Raw genomic sequence first — 23,041 nt, forward strand, 5'->3', positions numbered from 1 at the left:
TGTGGGGAGGTGAGGATTTCTGGTAATATCAGGTATGGGCTCAAGGGATCAGTTCTTGGCATCTGTGCATCGCAGCGGTTCTCTAGTGATACCATATTTTCACATCTTTCTCCAGAAATGATGACCACCCTTAAAGCAAAACTTCATTGTTTAATCCCCCCACTCCCAGGCGGCTGAATTGAAATTTTATATTTTCTTTTTCCTGAGGTCATTTATGTATTTCTTCCCCCCTCCCCCTTTTAAATTTTCAATCATTAGTTTTAGAATCGCACTGGTTTAGGAGGCTACATGGACCCATTCCTACCATTCCACTATATTTGAGCCTGCTTTGCAATCATGTTGGAACTTGCATTCTTCTATGTTGCTTCTTTTGACAAGGAATATTGAGAGGTGAAAATAGTTTATATTTGTTTGTGGCGACAAGGAACTTAAGGGTGCTGTGCTTCGATTAAGCTGAAATGCAGCTTAATTTCTATGGATCTTCATTTGGATTTGCCAACCAATTTGATATTGGGAAATTCTTTTGGCGTGGATGCACTTTGTAAGTCAACCAAATTTGATACTGGGCAATTCATTTGGCGTAGGTGCACTTTGTAACTCATGCTATTTTAGCCAAGTATGTTTTAAGGAATCTAGTGAAACAATGAAGTATAAATAAGTTTGATGGTTGAGAGAGTACAAGTCCTAGTCAATTTACTGAATGGACTGCATTTCATTCAGGGTCTCATTAAAGTGATTGGATGTGGTGAGCTTGAAACTTATAAGTGGGGGGTGGGGGGCTCTAGTAGGTACTTACTCTTCTTTTGTTCTTTCACGGTTTTCCTTGTCTGCTCAGTTTGTATACTGGCATATCAGTTGTAGCTGTTCCAATATATTGTATTGTTTATGGACGTAGAAAAAGCCTATAGTGTTGAAATTAAAGAAATTTTGGAAACTATCTTGTTTACTGATTAAATGGAAACTTACTAGCAATCCCAGTGAGGGAAAGGCAGCTCGGAGTGATTGGGGGAACATAGTATTTAGAGACCTTGAACCAAAGCCTTTATGTGGGAATTTATAATTTCATTAGGTCATAGACATACCTGCTGCAACATGTGAAGATGAGCATTGGTTACTACCCCCTCTTCTAAACCAAAAGCAGTTAGGACTTGGGATTTATTTTTATTTTTCTTATTGTGGAGGATTTGAGAAAAGTTAAAAGAGGAATTTCTTTGTGGCAGGATACTGTGTTTGCTCTTGACCTACAGGGAACTCCATTGCTTTCTTGGTTGTTTGGTTCTTGCACATGTTTCTTGAAAGTTCTATCTGGTTGCAAGTAAAGGGAAGGGAAGTGAAATTGATTTTAGGGAAAAAAAGGGGTGGGGGGTTTGTACTCGTGATTGTGGCCTATAGAAAGTTGGGAAAAAGAAACTCAACTATCATGTTGATGTAGGACTTCAGCTGTAACATGTCTACTGCTGAAAAGAGAAAAGAGAATAATGGCTAGCATTAGATGTATAAGATATTTACCTATTGTAGCATGTGGACTTTTCAGTAAAAAAATGCCAAAGAATTGTCAATCACAGGAATGTACTGCCACTTGTGGATTCAATTGGTCACCACCAATCCCAGAACAAGTTTGGCCAGGATCAGCTGAGTTTAGGCTTAGCAGAGGGTATACAGGCTTTGTCAACCAAGTTTTTTGAGGGGATTGGGGTCGGACTTGCATGGGGGCTGGGTGACTTACAGTTAGAGGGGAAGGTGGGGGTGAGTTGGTGGCGGGGCGGAGATAGGCTGCAGGAGTGGGGTGCCACCATAGGGTGCTTGCGGGGGTCGGGAAGGGGAGCAAGGGTAATTTAGGGATTTAGAATTAGTGGGGTAGAAAGTGGTGAAAGGTTGCTTTTCTGGGGAATCAGAAAAGAAACTTTTTTTGAGTAAATATAGGGCAAGTATAGGGGAGTGATAGAAAATTTTCCCAGTTTCATATTCTTGCATCATGTACTTAGTAACAACTAATTTATTTTGCTACATGCATGTAGTGTCTTTATTCTTTGCTTCATAAGTAGCTTGCTTTTTGTCCAAGCCACTTAACAGTAAAAACTTTTCCTGTTATTTTGCAGTATGAGTACATTGTGTTGCTTGACTTGCTTAAGAAGGGTCATGTGGAGGTGGACAAGAAGCTTCGTGGAGGGGTCAATGCTTTCCAGGTCCGCTACCACCCAATGTGGAAAAGCCGGTGCTTTTTTCTCATCAGGCACGATGAATCTGTTGATGACTTTAGCTTCAGGAAATGTGTAGATCACATACTTCCCTTGCCCGATAAATTGAAAGCCTATTATCATGCCAATAAGACGTTGGGTGGACGTGGCGGTGGTGGAGGAAGAAGCAGCGGTGGGAGAAGAGGTGGGCATGGTCGTAAAAGATAAATTGAGGATCTTCATGATATTAGGCCGTGTGGGGTAACATTGGAGTAGAGAGATTAGACAGGTATTAAAGCGAAATATATGGCTTCACTTTCTTCTGTTATTTGTAACCATAAAAATTTTTGATTGTTTTGAGCTTATTTGGTTCGCCTGAATCAAGTTTTTGGAGTTTTCTCCCTGCCAAAAATTTGCTGAAATGAGAAAGTATCAGACATTCAGAAAAGAGGATATGGCAACCTGTTGTTTTATATTCCTTCTGCGCCTACTGTTCTTGGATTACAGTGTCGAGAAAACAAAAGATGGATAATTAGTGCAGTCAACACCTTCTTTGTAAACCCAAGGGGTTAGCGCAGTTGACTTGGAAGGGACACGGTACTCTGCCTCAGGAAGCGAGGTCCCGTGATCAAACATTTGCTGTTGCACTTAACTTCTTGGAGCCAATGCACGAGAGCTTCCATCTCGAACTGACCCGGTCTTGTGTAAGCAGTATCATAGTGACCCCAAGTATTAGTCAGGCTAATGTTCTAGTGCAACTAAAGGAAAGGATGGACTGATGTTTTTTAGGTGGACTGTGTTATTGGTTGCCAGCTTAGTCAAGGGGATTGAGGAACAATGGAGGTTGTAACTATTAGTTACCGGCAGCTATATGATTTAGGTGATAATCTGTCAACGACTAATGATTTAGACTAATTTCATATCTCTATTGTCATCATTGAGGTCTGAGATTTTTCATTGATGTCCATTATTAAGGTTTGCAAAATGTTTGATCAATGTCTAAAAATCTTAAGGTAGTCTTATTTTTTTTACCATTCGAAGCTTTTCAATCCCAACTTTATTTCCGAAATTAGGGGTTTTTTGGGGAGCGGCGCATATGGTTGATATGTAACATCGATCTATGCAGTAGAAAATGTTTTGGATAAGATTGTCGTGTATAAATATTGTGAAAAGATTTCCCTAGATTATGAGTGGAAGAATTGGATTTGGTTCCTCTACTGAACGGTGATTGTCCAGGTCATGTCTATAGCTATTCGGGCAATTGACATGTGTCCAAGTAGTGATAGGTTTTCCTTCACTCATAATATAAGAATCCCCTCACTTAATTTTTTTTTTTGGGGGAGGGGGGAGAAATGGGGTAATAATCACTAGTGATTGACCCTATGTCAGCATGAACAATCACCACTTGTTATACAAGTCAGAAAAAAATCCCTCCCTAGGAGCAACCTAGTAAAAATACATGTGCAAAACCAAATATTAGATACACAATTCAACTTATTTCACATTCAAATATTGGTTTCATTAGTTATTTAGTTGTAGCTCTTAAAAAATGTCATTGTGGAATCCTAAAGAGATGATGTTATGTTCGCTATCTAGACACTGGGAAAATAAAATCTAGTAGGTAGCTTTACTTTCAGGAATTGAAACAAAAGATTTTTGTCTTCATGCCCATTGTTAGAATCAGGTTACCAAAATCAAAGAACAATAAAGGGCTTCCATTTCATAGCAAAGGCAAAAGGAATAACTATGGTAACAAAATAAGAAATATAGGCTCTATTACCAATACAGTAAACATGTTTCCTTTTGGTCGTATTCTCCATAAGCATCTCACATGATGTCTAAGAAGAGAAGACTCCATACAAATATAAGGGCAACTATTACTAACAAAAAAAAAAAGAGTCCAAAAGAGTCTTCCTCTTTTTCTTCTTTATTCAACAATGCAATGAAACATTCTTCATCCGTTATTGTTTATTAGCTCTACTAATCATTTACAAATTGTAGGGATATCAATTATCATATAAGAAGTGTGAGAAGATGGGATACAATGTGTTGAGGCTTACAAATCTCTCTTTAAGCAAATAATTCATCACAAAAATGGGTATCATTTCAAGTTCTAGGAATATATGTATAAGATCTTATTGTAAGTTAATCTTGAGTCACTCCAGATCATATTACAAGTGCACCATGGAAGAAGAATTGATGTTGTACAAAACTGCGCTATGTAGCTTATAGATAATAAGCAATATCTTATTAACCCGGAAAAGTTTTTGAAAGAGAGTTTTCACTACATTGATCCTTAGCAGTCATAGCCCGTGGTCAAGTTCTTTGATGGGTAGGAAGCCATGACAATATGAAGGATAGAATAGTGAAGCTACATTCCCATTTTCAACTACTACATGCAACCTTTAGAGTATACATGCTCTTGCACAATGAAAATTTCAAAACCAAAAATAGGAAAAAAAAAAAAGAAAAAGAAAAAGGGATACAAGATTTAGTTGAGCAGAAAGAAATAGACAACTGTTGGCTGCAACATAGAAATCTAAAAAGGGAGGGGGCTGAAAACAGAGAAGCAATTCTCAAATTCCAGAGAGGAAAACCATACATTTTTTGGAACATGCTTTTTCTTTTTTGGGTAAACAACAGATGGGATTTCTTGTGGACCCAGTAAAGAGCACAAAGAAGATTACACAAGAAAGAAAAAGAGTGTTCAATATAATTTTCCATAAATTTTCTCTGAATGTTCATACAATACAACAATAACAACAACAACAAACTTAGCATTTTCCCAACTGGATGGGGGGTTGGCTAATTGGATCCACGATTAAAAAAAAAAAAAAAAAAAAAAAACCACAAGAACATTCCACCTACAATCTACTTGTAAATAATCCCGAACAACAGTTCAAGGGTTCAGATCAATTTTTTATCACACAGTATGGAATATATCCATATATAAATTGGAACTAGTTTGGCTGGGTGCATAAGTCACCACCACATTATATTTGCTGCTGAACTTCCTCTAATATTCCCTCTTCCCTCTTCCCTATCTAATTTTAGGGCAAAAACTTCCATTTCTGAAAGATCCCACTTCCCTTCGAGGTTTAAGAATGAATTGTTAAAGCTTTACCCACCTTATTCATACACATTCATCCACAGGAAAAGGGATTTCTATAGGCAAGGGTGAGGGAAAATCATATCTACCCCAAGTCCCTAAAGATGACTTTCACACAGGAATTGTTGATGTTAAAACTTATGTTCAGTTGATCAAATATAATAATAGCTCCACAATACTTCAAAACTGGCCAAGGATCACTATATGTGTTAATTTGGTTTACTTTTCTTGCACATAAAACTGATAAAGGTACCCGCTTCAAACAATTGCAACATTTGAGATATCAATAAGCTTCTATTCACCTATCCCCTTTTTTAAACCAAAGACAAACCATATTAAAAAGCAAATTATGTCTGGCATACGTACCCTCATTCCCTCATTATAGTCATGCAGAATTATTCTTGTTGTGGCTTCGACATCTGCATCACCACTCTTTTTGAGCTTACCCCTCAAAGTAGCCACCCTTTGCAGGAAGTCATCGACTGAATCAAAGCTTGGAAGCTCGTACAATGTTATTGATAGCAGAGCATAGCCTGATAATCTCTTTCACAGCAACATCCATAGAGAAGCAAAAGTAAAAGGGAATTTTTTTTTTGGGGGAAGGGAGTGGCAGGGTGTATAATACAAATGCTCTAGAATTGAAAAGTGCATATTACAGCCACACACTCCCTGTAATGGCTTTCCTCCGTTTTTGATTGAATAGCCGAGAGCTAAATACCATGTACTTGTTGAGTCCCAACTGACACAGGGGGGGGGGTGAAGCGATGTCTCAAATTATTTTTCCTTTTCTGACTGTGCACATTGACAAGGAGATCATTGTTGGTACTATAGCCGATATACACACAGTATTGGACCCAGCCTTTCATCATAGGCACTTCGAAGTGTTCACACCCACCCTGCAGCAGCACACGACATTCCAAATCCAATATAAGAAACATAAAAATCAATTACACCCAGAATACAAATGTTTTTACAAGATTCAGTAAATTGCCTATGTCCCGGAGTAGTGCTTATAAAGGCTTCGTATTTACTCGATACACTACGAGTACTGCACCTACAGTTGAGAACACCCACACCTAGGTTTTTCCCAACATACAATTGAGAAGGCACTCAGTGCGAATACAAGTGCAAGTACCCACTGTCAGGTTTACCCAACATAGAACTAGGAGGGCACATGCAATGCCAATACAAGTAGTAGCACCCACCCTCGGTGTCCAGCACCCACCTCTGGTGTCTAGCACTCACTAAACACCCTTAACAAATAATAAAGTCAATTATGGGCTTATAAAAATTTTCCCTACAATGCAGCTTAAGCTAGGATAGTTTTACAACATTTTTCTCCTATACCTACCACATATAGGGACGGATAATGTCCTGAAACAATTACAATATTATAAATACTTACAACCTCTTGTCTGTATTGAACCTGGTACCTGGAGAAGCTCTAGTAGACTATGGAGCTTCACTGGAGGCACACTGGCAGTGTGGGAACCTCCATCTTTATCCTTCTTTTTTCCGCTCACTTGTAGTGACACTCAATAAATTCAACAAAGGAACATAAGTATTTTCATAAGCTCAATACATTGCTCACATAATATGGAGTACACAAGTCAAGCTCAATCCATTAATGATCCCATTTCACTTTTTCTTTCTTCCCTTCTCTTCTATTTTTTCTGTTTTCTTATATTTCTAACAAAGACAATATTAATGGAGCATCAATGTACAATTACCATCTCCAACCTCCATTAATAGAGCTTAGAAACCCATCTCTTGAAGTTTAAGCAAGCACACAAGAGGTGAACCTCCTTTCTTTTTCAATGGAATGGGGAACACAAACCCTATCTTTCTCTCATTCTTTTCCCTTTATTTTCTTCACTTTGTTTGTGTCTTATCAATAACCCACCATTAACACATCAACCAACCATTGAGAAGCTTAAATGATCAATCTTTGATGGTTAGAAGAATCAATGCAAGCACACACCTCTCTTTTTATTTTTCTGCTCCTATACGATAACCCTTCTCTTTTTCTTCTTGAAGGTGTGTTCTTTACAAAATGAGGAGAAAATTTTCCTTTTGAATCAGCTCAATCTGAGCAGAGTAGAGAAAGATATGAGCTTTCAAAGGTAGGCCAATAAGAGACCTTAAAAAGGAATATTCAGCTTAAGTAAGTTGTATGCACATGTGCAACATGGGAAAATGGGCTGGAATTTCAGCCATTGCATCAAAGTTGTATAACATCAGGTCATTTCAGCCAAAAAAAAAAAGTATACCATCAGGTCAAGGATCAGCCGTTAGATGATATTAGATGTGCTCAGCTCGATTCACAGGTCTGCAGACAATCCAGAACCATGGATGGGAATCAATGAGATGAAGAAGTCATTTCTAATAAAGTGGAATGCCCTCAAATGTAAATAGGCCAAAATTACTAACACCGGGCTTGGAAATCCGAACTTGCACCATTGCCACACCCAAGGCACTCAACCAACTTCTAATACTCTACCTGCCATCTCTGATACCCTGTGATCCCTGATACTATCTATGATATTCTGAGGAGCTATACTACCACATCACACTGCCAATTGTACTGCTTTACTGACTCAGACTGTACTGTGTTGACTAACACCAAATTTACTGTATAAACAATTACTCTCATGTTTTTTAAATGAATAATCAGCTTCACATATTTTTCTTCAGATGGATACACTGTAAAAGGGGGGAGGGAAAGGTAATAGCCAAGAGGCCTTGAGTTTCCTGGTGAGTGTGGGCTTAGGAGCACTACAACCTCACCAACTATGCTAGGTAGTTGTTGTTTCACATGTAAACCAGAAATTAGCTTAAGAAATCAGCTCAAAATATTAATTCTGTAGCTGAAGTCGTGTTCAGCAAGGTATATAGGAGTGGCTGATACTTGGTCAATCTGGGTTCACTCTTTGATCATTCCATGAGATATGACATGTATTCTCATCATCCTACATGTTCTTAAACTTTTCTACGATCTCATTGAACAACACTGCCTGAATTTTGGTTCACTGCAAAAGTTTATATTTGGGTCAATCAGTTTGATATAAATATAATATTTATTGATTAGTTTTGTTCTGAAAGATTTTCTCAACATACCTTATCATCCATTAAATATTATAAGTTGTAATGTTACTTTTCAATAATACTACAACCTTGAATTTCCATTGTCTTTGGTCAGTTTTCAACTCATCTTTCTTCACAAGACAATGTCAGTTTTCAACTCATCTTTCTTCACAAAATCAAACATATTTCCTGTAATATGGCATAATTGGGAAATTGAGTGTAAAATTCATAAGTTATGAGAGAGAGAGAGAGAGAGAGAGGATGAATGTACATGTCCATCTAAAAATACTAATGTACTAGGTCATAAAATTAAGCATTCAATGACTGTGATGGTGCTAATATACTTCCATGCAAGGATTAAAGTATCAGTATCGGTCACCGTATCAGTTGGCTAAAATTAAGATGCGTATCGGAGGGTATCGTATTGTATCAGAGATACGCTAAAAATACAAATGGATAGGAAACACTTTTTTTATACACTTTTGCATAAAAAATGGTTAAAAAAAGCTATAGGCAACATGTATTATGCATAAACACTAAATTGCGAGTATCGCACTAAGAATCCAAGGTTTGTAGTTGTCCCATAAATGTAAAATCCTTGTTCCCAACTTTGATTTCCACTTTAGTTAGAGAGAAAAATGACTGGTAGCAACTTTGGAATAAAAACCCGTAAAAAAATTATGTTTTTTTGAAAAATGACCCATCTTGGCCATTATATGACCGAACTGTACTGTATCGGTATGTATCATATTGTATTGGTATGTATCGGTCGATACATACCGATACATATCGAAACATGCATTTCACCTTGATTTTTAATTTCCATAGAGTATAAGTACGTATCGGTGCGAATCGATGTGCATCAATGGTGTATTAGTGTGTATCGTAGGATACATATCGATACAAAAGGATTTGAAAATTTTCATGTATAGTATCGGTAAGGGCCGATATAGATATGTATTGGCCGATACGTGCCGATACTTAAAACCATGCTTCCATGCTTAAGAACATTTATCTATATTTAATAATTAGATACATGCTCCGAGAAAGTCATTTCAAGTGGTATGACCATGTTCAACGAAGGCTTGGGATGCCCCAATGAAGAGTGATAGGATTCTAATCAAAGGAGCTAAAAAAGCTAGGGGCAGACCTAAAAATGACCATAGGAGTAGTGAGGAATGATATGCATAGTTCGGGTCTTGCCCTAAGTATGACCTTAGATAGAGCCATTGGAGGGCAAGGATCCATGTAGTTGAGTCCATTTAGCTGATATTTTCCTGACTCGCTGGTGCTGTGCTCCTTTCCTTTCATTAATTTTTTTTTTTTTCTTTACACGGATCCATGTAGCCGACCTTATTAAGTTGGGATAAGCTGGTCTTGTTGTTGTTGTTGTTGTATACTATGTCAAGATACCTACTATTGAAGAATCTTTTACCTCACTCAACTTGCATTTCAATGGATCTTGTACATTCCTCCTTTAATTGTTGTTTCACATCCCTAGTTTGACAAAAAAAAAAAAAAAAAAAAAAGCAGATAACAAAAATTCATAGTCAAAATTAGCAACAACATTGCTTTAAGTCGTACTCCTATCTATTTCAATGTCGTATGTCATGATCACAACCACAACTTAAATATATGGATGATTAGATATATAGATCTCTACAAGATACTTTTCTTTTTTTGCGTACTTGCACTATTGTAGATTGTTTATTATCTGCATTTGAAACCCCTTTAGGTGAGGAAATGAGAGATCATGGATATAGGAGCTATTATGAGTTGATATGTTTGTGGATGAACTGTTGATGGATATGAAGGCTGATTCAACACTAATTAGTGGGATGGGAACAGAACAAGCTAGTTGATCAATGGCCTGAAAACAGGGGTGCTGAGGTATGTACTGAGAAGAGAAAATTCACCTGATATGAAAGGCAGACTAAACGTGTAAAAAGGATCCACCATAGAAACTTGAGGAATCCACCTCAAAACACCATAAATCCACAGGGCTTTGCAAGAAATAGTAGCTAGCTTTCACATTGATAAACACGTAAAAAGGATCTATCCTAGAAACTTGAGGAATCCACCTCAAAACACCATAAATCCATAAGGCTTTGCAAGAAATAATAGCTAGCTTTCACATTGATCAAAATTGTATAAAATCAAAGATTTGTAACTAGTAACTTGAGAGAAGAGAGATGAGGAAGAAGAGGAGAGACAGCAAGCACCATGTATTTATTGGCACTCCCTCCATCAAATATTTATAATAAGTAGATCCAAGTACAATCATAGGTGGAATGGGAAAGACAATCCTAGTCTAACTCTAATTTAGGAAACTAGAGATCTAGTCTAATTAGGAAACTAAAAAACCTAATCTAACTTGGAAAGTAACTAAGATAACCATGTCACGATGGGGACTTTCCCCCTATCGTGGATACATATTCCAACAAAATAAATTTTGTCTTAATAGCTTACATCAACCTTGTTTCGTAGATCAGAATTTCAACCTCAGGTGGTGTTAAAAAAAATCACTTACTTCCAAATTTCTGCTATTAGAAACTACTTTCAGAGTTAGAAAAACACAAATAGAAACTTAGCAACAAACTTTTATAACTTCTAAAGCCAGGTATTTAAACAAAGAGAAAAAATAAATAAATAAATTAAGGTTATAGACTTCAGAAAGATTGAAATTAGAAACTTTGAAAATAAATAAATAAAGTAATAAACTCAGATGCTAGCCTGCTGGTTGTTAGAATCAGGTTGCCAAAATCAGAGTACAGAAAAGGGATTCCTTTACAGAACAAAGTAGAAAAGAACCATGGTTACAAAATAAGAAGGCTCTATTACTAATGTTGGTTTGCATATGGTTGTGTCTGACCAGTATTTTAATCTTCTTATTCTTAAGAGATGTGCAAATTCCAAAACTATTATCCAGAGATATATAATGAGCAACAAATCATCATATAATGAGAGTTTGAGAGCATAAACAAAACACACTACCATGCTTACAAATAATAAGTATAGGAAACCATACTTAATTTAATATATACAAAATAAGTAGTACTGTTCGAGGAAGCTCATTTAAGAGTAATTAACTCTTTCATGCTTTACTTCAAGCAGGTGGTGAGCTTCTTCATTTCCTCAAATACATCATTATATATATATATATATATATATAAAAGGTTTGGGATCTGCTATACATATACTAATATCTTGCGATAATTCCAAGACATTGTACCAAAAAAAAAAAAGAATCAAATAGATTAGAATCAGGGATCAAGTTTGCAATACCTTATGGAAGCGAACCTGACTTTTAGAGCACAACGGTAGGACAGTGAGTGGGTTGGTCATGCAAGGAACAGAAGCCAGAATAATAGCAAACCTTGCTTCTTCCGAGATCTCATCATCCCAAAATCAAGGAAAACAAGCTTTCCCTCTCGCATTGCCAGAAGATTAGCTGGACTGGACTTTCAAACCTTGTTTCTCAATTGCTTCTTGCCCATTTAGCTTGACACTATCTACCCACTCCATTCTCTATATTTTCAAACTAGTATAATCCCAAAAGATATCCTGGACAAGAACATCTTCCTTGTTAGCATATAACTTCTTGAACCTCCGTGCATTCAGTCCCTCCTGCATAAACCTATCAAAATCAAGTTGAATACAAAGAGAAGTTCTCATATACACAACCTAATGTGTTTTTTCACAAGTTCTATATCATTAATATATTCAAAAAGTTTTGACATACAAAACCAAAACAAGAAGATTATTTTATTCCAAAAGCATTTAGATATAAAAAGAAGAGCACATGCATCTTATGACTGACAAAATGAAAGAATTACTTGGAAAACTTACCCAAGGAACTCAGAGAAGATAACATAGCACTATAAAAATGTAAATGGTAATTTCTCAAAGCTCCAGAAAAAAAAAGGGAAACCAATAAGCAGTGGTAGAAGCACACTCTCCATAGGTAAATAAGAAGATATAGCATGATAGATCTAGTTTTCCAACATGACCAAGGCCGGACATGCTTTTCTGCACAACGTCACACTTGCCACCATGGGTTTAATGATCACCATTTGAACCGTAAGATTATCCAAATCTAAAGATGGGAAAATGAGAATATCGAATGCATGATAAATAGTGGTCAGTTGACCGAAACCGATGTTGGGGCCTATGCTCACAGGATCCCAATCCTTCATTTGGAAGGCCTAAAGCAATATGGTTTAATGTAGGCTGGGAATGATCTAAGTTCCAATAAATCTTTAAACTGTTGCTTGCCACAGTTTGCCTACAAAAGGAGAACAAACATTATATATTTAAATATCCCACTTATTAGATCAATGGATACATTGCGAGAAAGAACTGCACATATCCACATCCATTCAAATGATTTCAAAAGTGATGGATCAAATCTATTACCTGAAAACAACTAAGCAATCAAACAAGTGCTCTTTAAACTCAATGAAGAACCTCAAGAAATATATGCTGGTGTTTTGCAAGTCTTAGCTCCAGTTCACCTCAACTTTGTTATGTTTAATATCACAGCTTGACTCCAATGGGTTACATATCAAAAGGGAAGGAGGATGATAGGGGAGAAGAATCTTGCTTCTAAATAGTTTTCCCCAACTACAGTGCCGCATGCACTTCCCCCCCCCCCAATATTTACTGCTCATTGATCCTTCTTTCACTTTCAGAATGACCTCTCATGATTTCTTTCATAGATATATAGACAGTAAAAATTTACCGGTTAGATGCATTCATAAATAAAACAAAAAATTTTAGTAGTTAATGGAGATGAAAAAAATACAAAAAGGCATCATATACCTTAGATGAAGTGTGATGGGCCACCTTCTTGGTGCCCTTGGCAGAACCTTGATGACTTTGCTAGGTCAGCTAGAATACCATCCAATGGCCACAAAACAAAACTATCAAGAGCATCAGAAGAATGCTGGTTGACCGAATCAGTTGATGTCTTATAAACAGCCTTAAAAATATGAGATAGGGCTATCTGTCAAAAACAAAATAGCCAGTTCAATTTATAGTGAGAGCAAATGGCTTCTGAGCACACCAAATAGCATACAGAAAAAAACAAGAACTAACAAAAATACTATGCTGTAGTAGGACAATGGGGTCAAAAAGAAATTCCAACAACCTAAGAATCCAAATAAGGCTAGTTTATAGTGCAGGTGAATGCAAAAGCTATGCATCAGTTCCTGTTAAGTCATATATTCATGGAACTAACAAGAAGGGGATCTAGAAGATGAGGACACAGATGATCTTGCATTCTTAAAAGCTTCAACTTACCCAACTTCAAAATGAATAACTTACCCCTATTGTTGTGGTCTTATGCAAGGAATAAACTGCTTGAGGGCCAACCTAACAATGAAACTAAGGAATCAAAATCCATTTCCATCCATAAAGCTATAAGGTAAAACAAGAACACAAGGTGGAGAAAGATATCAGCCTCCAACTTCAAAGGCATGAACAGAAAATCCATATCAGCCCCCTTTTTCCGAGTTCCAAATGGAGGATTGATTATGATGGTGTCAACTACACTCCTTGCATAAGACACCATTTGTCAAGCATGGATTCAAGTGTTTTAGATTAGAAAAAGTACACAGGGGCCATCAAACCACATTTCTAATAATATGCGTGGATTCCAAGAACTGAAAATCTCGTCATAAATATAACAAACAAACAAGCACAGTGGGTGTCTCTGCTTCTTCAAGTCCTCTATTTTTATTTAGGAGGGAAATGATCTCATGGGTTGACATTAATTTGGCAACCACATCCCCAAGTCAGAACCTATGTTGGTCAAATAGTCCTAAGTTTGCACCTTCTGCTATTTAATTATTCTAAGCCTTCTTAAGTTCCTCCTTCGAAGGTTTTTCAATTTCAATTATTGAGGTTACAAAACTCACAGGATGTCTTTAAGTCAAACAATTTTAATGGTCAACTCCCACATCCTTTGGTTAATGGGTTTTTACTTATGAACGTCCAATACTATTCTATTGTAAGTTACACACCAACAAGCATAGTTGTCACGGCTCAGGCGGTTATGTAAGGGTCAAGGTGACTGTCATCTAGTCCCTCTTTTTGGAGGTTTCTGAACCATGGAATACTGATAATGTCATAAACTTATGTGTTTAGAATGTCTTTATTAGGTAAAGGGATCATGTGAACTTCTTTCATTCTGCAATTAGTAACATCTTTTCTACTTTTAGGCCTCTACATCCTTTCTCATTTGGTTCCCTTCAAATACATGCCAGACTGCATTCCTCACTCATTAGACCATATAATCATTATTAGTCTCTACAGCTCTAAGGAACTTGGTATACTTCTTTGGAGAAAGGTTCAATCCAATGATGCTCTTCAAAGTTCGAAGGTTTCCCCACTCGCGCATTACACCTTGCAAGTTAACAAGTTGGTTGAGAAGAAAACAAAATTGTGACCTCCAAGAGAGAGAGATGGCTCACAGAATCTGAATCGGTGTTTAGGGAGGGGGTAAAGATTCATACAATAAACAGAACACTGAAAACCATTGCCAATGAATAGCCATGAAAACTTATGCAGTGATATAACTCCTCGTCAGCAGATACTCATCAAGTTTCTTTCGGCCAAACTTTGTATTGATTTGTAGAAAGCCATCACCAATTTCAAATGTTCCCTATATGACAAAATACGAGACAAACAGATTCAGCTACTCAGATAGCCAGATGTATGGGACCAAGATATCCATGAGATAAAATATACCTTATGCCTTAACTGATAATTGACGTTAATTGGGAGGAAGAAAAGGCAAACCGCAATACCAAAGTTTTCCACCATATCACAGGTTTCACAAATTGGCACAGACAAGCAATCATACAAGTACTCAGATTAGAAAACCGCGAAGAAACAAGAAAACAAGAGAGGAGAAATCAGTCAAGAAAACCGAAAATCCTTGTTAACCTAGGTTTTTCAGAAACATGAACCTAATCTGTTAACCAGGGACTTTTGAGCTTCCTTGATCTGTTAACCTAGGTTCTTGGAGTGTACTTCAACCAAAGAGGAAGATGACATTATAAGGGAATATTTAAAAGCTCTTCAGGTACTCACTGAGCTTCCAAGAGAACACCACCCCCTCAATTCAGCCTAAAACAAATCTCAACTATCAACAAGCCCCCAAGAACCACTATGCCTACACCCAAAAGAACACACACTGACAACTTTCAAAGATATGGGTCCTTGTCGTAAGAAAATGGGAAACACATCTATATCAAAATTGAAAGGATTACATAATTGAAGATGTCATCCAAATACATGGAGATAAAAGAAGTGCAACATCTCACAATTTTAAAGCTGATACTACGGAGAGTACCTGTTCTTCTTGACAGGACAGAAAGTTTTGTCAAGAAATTTCATCCCCATGAATACATGTTTGTACCTGGCTAAAAAGATAAGGACCACATGAAATATATCTTGATGCAAGTGATACATTAGTGTCACAATTTTGGGACATATGCAATGTTCCATTTTTTTTTTTTTTGGTTCAAATATGGATCGACTCACTACTCCCTTAAATTAGTCAGCTAGATCTATATGTTTCAGCAAATGGATGAAAATTTAAAAGAGATGCGACCAAAACATTGAACTATGTTTTCTAGACATAGATTCACCATTGAATACGACATAGAACATGGAATTTTAGACTAAATGATGCTACATTCACCATATTAAGGAGATGTTAAACAACATGTTCATGTTGACTTGAAAAAGCCAACATGACAAACAGGACAGAGCCAAGTGCTGCAACAGAATTCCTGCTTGGCTTTGTTATTTGGAAAAATAAACAAACAGGTGGCAGGGAGAGAGAATAAGGAACTACTTTCTGTTCAGATTCCCCTCTTCCACTTGAAAGATGAATGCAGCTCGTTCCATGTGATGTGAATCCACCTTCAGTCCCCACTGGAGATAAGAATCAGTTAATTTGTATTTGTCTCACCCATTGCACATTGCACTACTCTACTCTCACCTCCCAAGTTCCTGCCTCCCTCTCCCTTCCTTTCCTTCTTATTTTTTCTGTTTTGCACTTCTCAATCAATTCCTTTCTATAGTTTCATTATCACATGCAATATGAAAATGCCTCTCTCTTTCTCTTGGTTAATCCATGCTTTTGGACTAAACATCACCTGACAATACAAGATGGAATTATAACATCCCATCAAATGCCCAACCATCATTCCAGACCAAGAATACAAATAGTCAATTGTTAGTCTACATATCTAATGATTTTAACCGGACAAATCTGCCTTCCACATGACTCGAATTAAGTTAATTGTATTACTTATCCTCACAACCTGTCCACTCTAAAGTGAATCGGTGGTAAGTTAACCTAACCGTGGCTGTTAAGGATGCGGAGAACACAGAGCATTAGCATGTCTAGCAAAAGAAAAAAAAAGTTGCTCTGGGGCATCCCAACACTCTGTGGCCTCAATGTTCTCGATAGAGATAGGGTGGGGATAGCAACCTTTTGAAAAGACTAAATGGATAACTAGGGCCTCCAAAAAAGGTTTCCCAAATTATCATATGCACACAAGGAAACATTTATCTAAGCAGATGACTAACATGCAAGCAGATGAATTTGAATCTGCAAAAATCTGTCCAACTCTTCACTCACCATGGCAGTAGGGGGCCAGGGGCATATAAACATAATCTAAAAAGAGTTCATTTGAGTGTATTGTGAAAACAAAAATTTATGAAATCAGATCAAAGAAACTATTACCAAACAGCTTCAACTGTAAAGATCATGAAAAACAGGGTTTAGCTTCAAGCTGTTCCGCAAATTTCTCCAGAATATCTTTCACAATTCCCCCAAACTCATTTTTCTCTTTTCTTATTTTTTTTCTTTCCTTCTACATCATAAAACAGCTGATCATAAAGAATCAATAGTGAAACCATCAGAAGAGTTCATTGAAAAGGGTTACAGATGGAGATTAGGATAGTATTATCATGCCATTAATCTTAAATTGAAGATGGTCCAACAATTGAAGATCCGAAAGAGGGCAACACCCACCAATAGATTAATTGTGACATATATTCTATCTCATTATCAAAGTGAAGTAGATACAGAGACCAGACAAAAAAAAGGGGGGGGGGGGTGCATGGCTTGTAATTGCACAAAAACAAAGTCACCAAAAGGATCACATCCAGTTCAAGAAAAGATAAGCAATTGATCTTTTTATTAGCAATAAAATTATTGAACAATATCATCTACAGAATATTAGGTACTACCCAAACTGGTGGTGACCTGATCTTCTGCAGAGGACAAGAACAGTACACAAATCTTCTTTCTTCAAGGTTAAAAACGCCCAGATTCTGATGAGCCACATTAGGATCACCTTCCAATGACCATCCCTTCCAGAAGTATTCACCAAAATAGATAGAATTCTCTCTACATTCAGGAAAATTGCGAGCCGATAAAGAAATCGCACAATTATTGCTCAAAAACAACAAACGATCACGTAAACTTCCAACTTCAACCCAAGTGTTCTTACTAGGATCAAGCCTGTAAACACCACATGCAGCTGATTCAGAAGCATTCTTCCTACTTTTTATCTCGCGAGACCAAAGAAGAACTTGCAACAGATCCCCTGAGGATTCCACCAAATACCTTTTCTTAATAAACCAATCCCCAAATGTCTGGGGACTTCTAAGAGACCACTCCTCTAATGGCGGAGCAACTTCTTTTGCCTCCTTAAGAGGAAGACCATTGACATCCCAAGCCACAATAGCTCCATAAGCATCAAGCACATATAACAATCCATTAAAATACAGAATATCTTCGCAACCCTTGGTTGAATTTCTTGTTCGATCTAATAAGATCCACGAATCAGCTCCAGCTTTACAAAAAGCCAATCCAGAGAACCCAATTGCCATGATCATGTAATTGTTATCAACCGAAGGATCTGAAGTAACAAGAGCCTTAGTCATAAGCGCAACCCTTAATCTTGCAGGAGAGATTGAGCACTCACGATAAGGCCCATATCGGCGAATCCTATAATGATCGATTTCGCCAGACGATTTAGACAAATTAACGTCTAAAACATCAGGGAAGGTTTCAGTAGGTGGTGTATGGATTATGGCACCAGAAAAAGGGTTCATGAGAAGAACACGGCAGAATACATCGAGGATCACAAGCCAACCGAAAGAGGAACCAACGCATCTGCTGTGACGAATCTCTTTTGGAAGCTTGATCTGGTAAAGCTTCGTATCCGAAAGATTAAAGAAATTGCGGGTTTCTTTTCCTTCGTCGCCTTCTATGTAAGGTAACATCAGCCATGGAAGTTGAGGCGCTAGTGGGTATGATTTGTCGGATACAAGAGAGTTCCATGAGTGGCAGACAGCACTGAAATGTATGGTATCAACGATGGGGAGATATTTTAGTATTAAACCCAAGAGTTCGTTAGGAAGCTTAGACCAGTCTGCTTTAGAAGACGCCATTAAAGATTATCAGAAATCAAATAACACTGCAGCAAATCTGCAAATATATATATTTTTTTCGGTAAATCGCAAATCTGCAACAGGAAACAAACTGAGGTGTGGTTCGCATGGGCGTATCGGAATCTTTAAGGTTATGTATTTGTCGTCAGTTGCAACTGAAGAAACAGATAGACTGCAAACACCACAGGGTTTCCTCTTTTGGTGATTCAGATTAGGACACCTTGCCAAAAAAAAAAGATTGAGATTAAGAGAAAGTTTTCTTTCAACACGCGGTGATGTTGACCGCGTGGTAGGACCGAACGGACGCGGCTTATGTACCCACGGGCCCATCATACAAAATTTTTTTGCGAGGAGGTAGTAAACGGTAGTAAACATCCTCGCCCATCCCCAAATCGAGTGGCCCCAAATAAACTTGATCCAATTAATTAGGCAAAATTAATTCAAGTTGGATTTTTTAAATCTAAATTACTTATGGTGATAATCTCCCCATCAAGCTGGATCGGGCATAAATATAACACTGGTATCAAAAATAATTTTTTGACCATTTTACTCTTCGTCTTTATTGATTCATTGATACGGTATTAACTAAGAATTGAGATTGATCAAGATCGACATTGATTTCTATTTATCCAATTCAATTCCTCTAACCATGTTTTCCATACACCATATTAATGATATAACTCTTTTAATTCGGCAGTTGAGTAATGCCATGGTAAGGCATAAGTCATCGATTTAAATCCAATAAGGGGCTCTTTCCACAAAACTTTAGTCTTAGCCTTCATTTTTTAGCAGAGAATAGAGATGGGGAATGGTCTGTATCTTTTAGGGTCATATATTTGTTGTCTCTTAACATACAAATAGATACAAACCAAGGGAACTTCTTTTGGTAGTTGAAATTAGGTGAAATTAATTTCTACATGACCATAGCGGTGTATATATATGGAAAATCTTCATTCATTGTGAATGACAACTGCTGAAATCATTGGGAAGGCTAATAGATTACAAAAAAACTTTAAGGCTGTGCTTGGTAGTCATCCAGAAAAACATTTTTGATGCTTTTCTGTTTTATAGGAACAAAAAAATAAAATAAAGCATTTGGTGATTGGTGTTTTGCAGGTTTTTTGGAACGAAAATGGGAAAAAACGCTAGCAACTTAAAATGATGGAACGACAAAACCTTATTCCGTCATTTCAGTTTTGTTCCAAATACAACAAAAAAAAAAAAGAGCAACTAAGGTAATCGTTCTTGAAATAGGTTCACCAAACACCATTTTTTGTTTCAAAACAGTATTTTGACACAGAAATTGAAAATTCTGTTTTTGACATAAAATGTCGTTCTTGAAACTAAATGGTTACCAAATAAGTTTTTTCTATTCTTTTTTGGTAAATTCAAAGTTTTGGTTTATGTCTACATCCTTAGGCCCATATCTTTGTTGTCATTGAATAGAAAAATAGAATGTTACCCGAAAAAAAAAGAATAGACAATAAAATGCAGACCAAGGGAACTTCTTTTGGCAATTGAAATTAGGAAAAATTAATTCAATAACTCATGGTAATTCATCTCCCTTACAACACATTACTGATATGACTAAAGACAATGCTAGCTAGAGAATTTAACTTTGTACCTACTGGTAATAGTGTTGAATGGAAAGTTCCTCCATCCATGTGAATGATAAGAGTCATATTCACGAGAACAGGAGTTTACAAATCGTTCATATGATCTAGCTGAAATTGACCAATCCTATCCGAGTCTCTTAACTCAACCTAGGGGTGTCAAAACCTAGCCCGAACCAATAAAATCAATCGAAATTGATCAAAAAATCCAAATCGAGCCAAACTGATTCTTATTGGATTGGTTGGATTGACGTATGTTGGGACCGACTAAAAATCGGTCCAAACCGATCCGACCAATAAGTAAACCGTAACCAAACCAAATGAAATTAAAAAAAAAAAATGATTATGAGATTATAAATTGGTGAATTGACTATCAATTTTTTACAATATTAGTGAGAATATTTTTTATTGTAAGGGGAATTGTTACAAATCAATGAATACTAGGTCATGAATAGAGAAATTGATTTGTAAATTGTAATGCTTCAATTGATTTCCTTGTTCACTAGACAAAACTAGTTGGATAGTTAAATGAATGGTTGGATAATAGGGTTCATTTTTTGATTTCAGTATTAGTTATCTTTTTGGTAATTTGTTATCCATTGGTTTCAATATTAGTTATCTTTCCATTACAATGATAAACCATGATTTAACCATAAATTTAAAGTGTTTTTTTCGTCAAATCTTGTCACTATAAGATATGGATGTAAAATTTTATTATGGTTCAAACCCAATAATAAACCGATCTAAACCAATATTAACCCGATATTGAAAATCCAAAATCGAACCGGACCGAGACCAAAGTTCCTTAATAGATTGGTTTTTGGTCTCCTTCATTCCTAGACCGAAACTGATTCAACCCGATCGAAACCAAACCGAACCAACCAATTGACACCCCTAACTCAACCCAATCCCAACCTAACCCTAGGTCTCAGCCCAAGTCCAACCCTATCGGGCTTAGCCCAACCCAGCTTAGCCCTAATGTACCCTGATTGGGATAGGCTTATCCCAACCTAGCCCAACCCAATAGTATTGGCTATGTGGTTGCATAATCTTGATGCATTGCATATGCCAAAACTAAGGTTTCCTTATATAAGTAGATTGCAAAGGCCAAAGGCTAAGGTTTTCTTATATATGTACGGTGTGAAAAAACAAAAGACATTTTACAGATCTTTTTTTATAAGTACCCATTTTTAATTATTAATATATTTATATTATATACTTAATATACAGAGTTGGTTTGGTTTGGGTTGAGTTAGGTTGAGTTGGATTGAATTAAGTTGAGACCTCGACCTAGGTCCAGCCCAACCCAACCTCCGCCTGAATTCTCAACCCTAACCTACCATACAAGTTGATACTTCAGCTCAGGCGCTGTTCGGGCCAGGACTCAGGGAGAGCTAGGCCGGATTCTTAAGAGAAAAAAAAAACCCACACACCCTTTCCCTTTTGATTCCCTAAAAAATCGGAAAAAGGAAAGAAAACCGTGAAAAATATACTCCCGAGTCCTGAAAAAAAATCGTTTGCAATTCCGATCTCGTACAATTTTGTGAAATACCACTTTCAGGGGGTGACACGTGTATTGATACCAATGCAATGGTCCAGATATGATTTAAATGACTCTTCACTGATTTAATGTTTTATTAGTTGTACCAGATCTGGATCATTGCATTGGTATCAATACACGTGTCACCCCCTGAAGGTGGTATTTCACGGAATTGTACGAGATCGGAATCGCAGACGATTTCAACCCCCGAGTCCCCTATTATGTAGCCAAAAATCCTTTTCATTCTCGTCCCAAATTTCTCCCAAGGAGTCGTGGACAAGAAAAGATCTTCGCCTTAGTTTTGGAAGCATTTTGAGCGGCGGAAAACTGTTGTTCGATATCTCTGAGGTCTCTCTCTCTCTCTGAAGATCTTTTCTTCTTTTGTTGTTGTAGTATAATCTCTCATCTTGATCTATCTATTTTCTGCTTGCATAGTGATTACCTTTATTTTGTGAGTGAATTTTTTTTTCTTGATCTCTATGTTTCATCGAACTCTTTTAGAATACCATCAGGAGATCGCAACAATATTAATCGTAGCAGAATAATAAAAATATTAATCTGTATTTAAACAAGGGAAGGGAAGAGAAGAGAAAAAATGAAAAAAATGAGAGAAGAAAATTGGGGGAAGAAGAGAGCAGACCGATGAGTGAATTGAATGACCCTAATTTGTGATTTATCTGCATCATAGCATCACCTTCTCTGTGAATATTTTGCTTCAGTCTCTCTAGCAAAGACTTTTATATTCTTTCATACAGGTTAATGGATGGTATAGTTTATTGAAACATCATGTGTGTATGTTTTTCATGTGCATGCTTGTGGATTGTTGCAAGTCTGTTCTGATTGCTTTTCTCAATATTGCATTATATATATTTATTTATTTTTACTCTGTTATATTCAGTCTTATACATGTTGTTCACTGTAGTTGTTTGTGTGATTCTTAGTTCTTACTCTTCCAATGAACCCAGGAAGGGTCTTGGTTCTGTGGTTGTGCTTTACTATTCAAAACACATCTTTGATTAGGTTTTGTGTATTTGGAAAG

At 36.9% G+C, this 23,041-nt stretch overlaps 2 protein-coding genes across 5 annotated transcripts in view; one reads left to right on the plus strand and one right to left on the minus strand.

Moving 5' to 3' along the window:
- Positions 1-3,113, plus strand: part of LOC122068480 (protein EMBRYO DEFECTIVE 514-like) — a 16,124-nt gene extending 13,011 nt beyond the window's left edge. The window contains exon 2 of the mRNA XM_042632359.1: positions 2,100-3,113. Within this exon, the coding sequence (XP_042488293.1) occupies positions 2,100-2,405 (306 nt within the window). The 3' untranslated portion in view covers positions 2,406-3,113. The remainder of the gene's footprint in view (positions 1-2,099) is intronic.
- A 2,429-nt stretch (positions 3,114-5,542) lies between these two features.
- LOC122068459 (F-box protein SKIP23-like) lies at positions 5,543-18,993 on the minus strand. 4 transcript variants are annotated; one of them, XM_042632314.1, is made up of 4 exons: positions 17,641-18,993; positions 13,192-13,375; positions 11,656-11,934; positions 5,543-6,182 (listed from the first exon to the last, which is right to left on the minus strand). In XM_042632314.1, the coding sequence occupies exons 1-2, from the start codon at positions 18,847-18,849 to the stop codon at positions 13,193-13,195; spliced, it is 1,392 nt and encodes a 463-aa protein (XP_042488248.1). In that variant the 5' UTR covers positions 18,850-18,993; the 3' UTR covers positions 5,543-6,182; positions 11,656-11,934; position 13,192. The 4 variants fall into 4 exon arrangements, with proteins under 4 accessions (XP_042488248.1, XP_042488246.1, XP_042488247.1 ...); XM_042632312.1 differs by having other exon boundaries at positions 11,656-11,997; XM_042632313.1 differs by having other exon boundaries at positions 11,656-12,007.
- Between the last annotated feature and the right edge of the window lie 4,048 nt (positions 18,994-23,041).

This window comes from Macadamia integrifolia, unplaced genomic scaffold (assembly GCF_013358625.1).
Source record: "Macadamia integrifolia cultivar HAES 741 unplaced genomic scaffold, SCU_Mint_v3 scaffold401, whole genome shotgun sequence".
NCBI classification, from domain to species: Eukaryota; Viridiplantae; Streptophyta; class Magnoliopsida; order Proteales; family Proteaceae; genus Macadamia; species Macadamia integrifolia.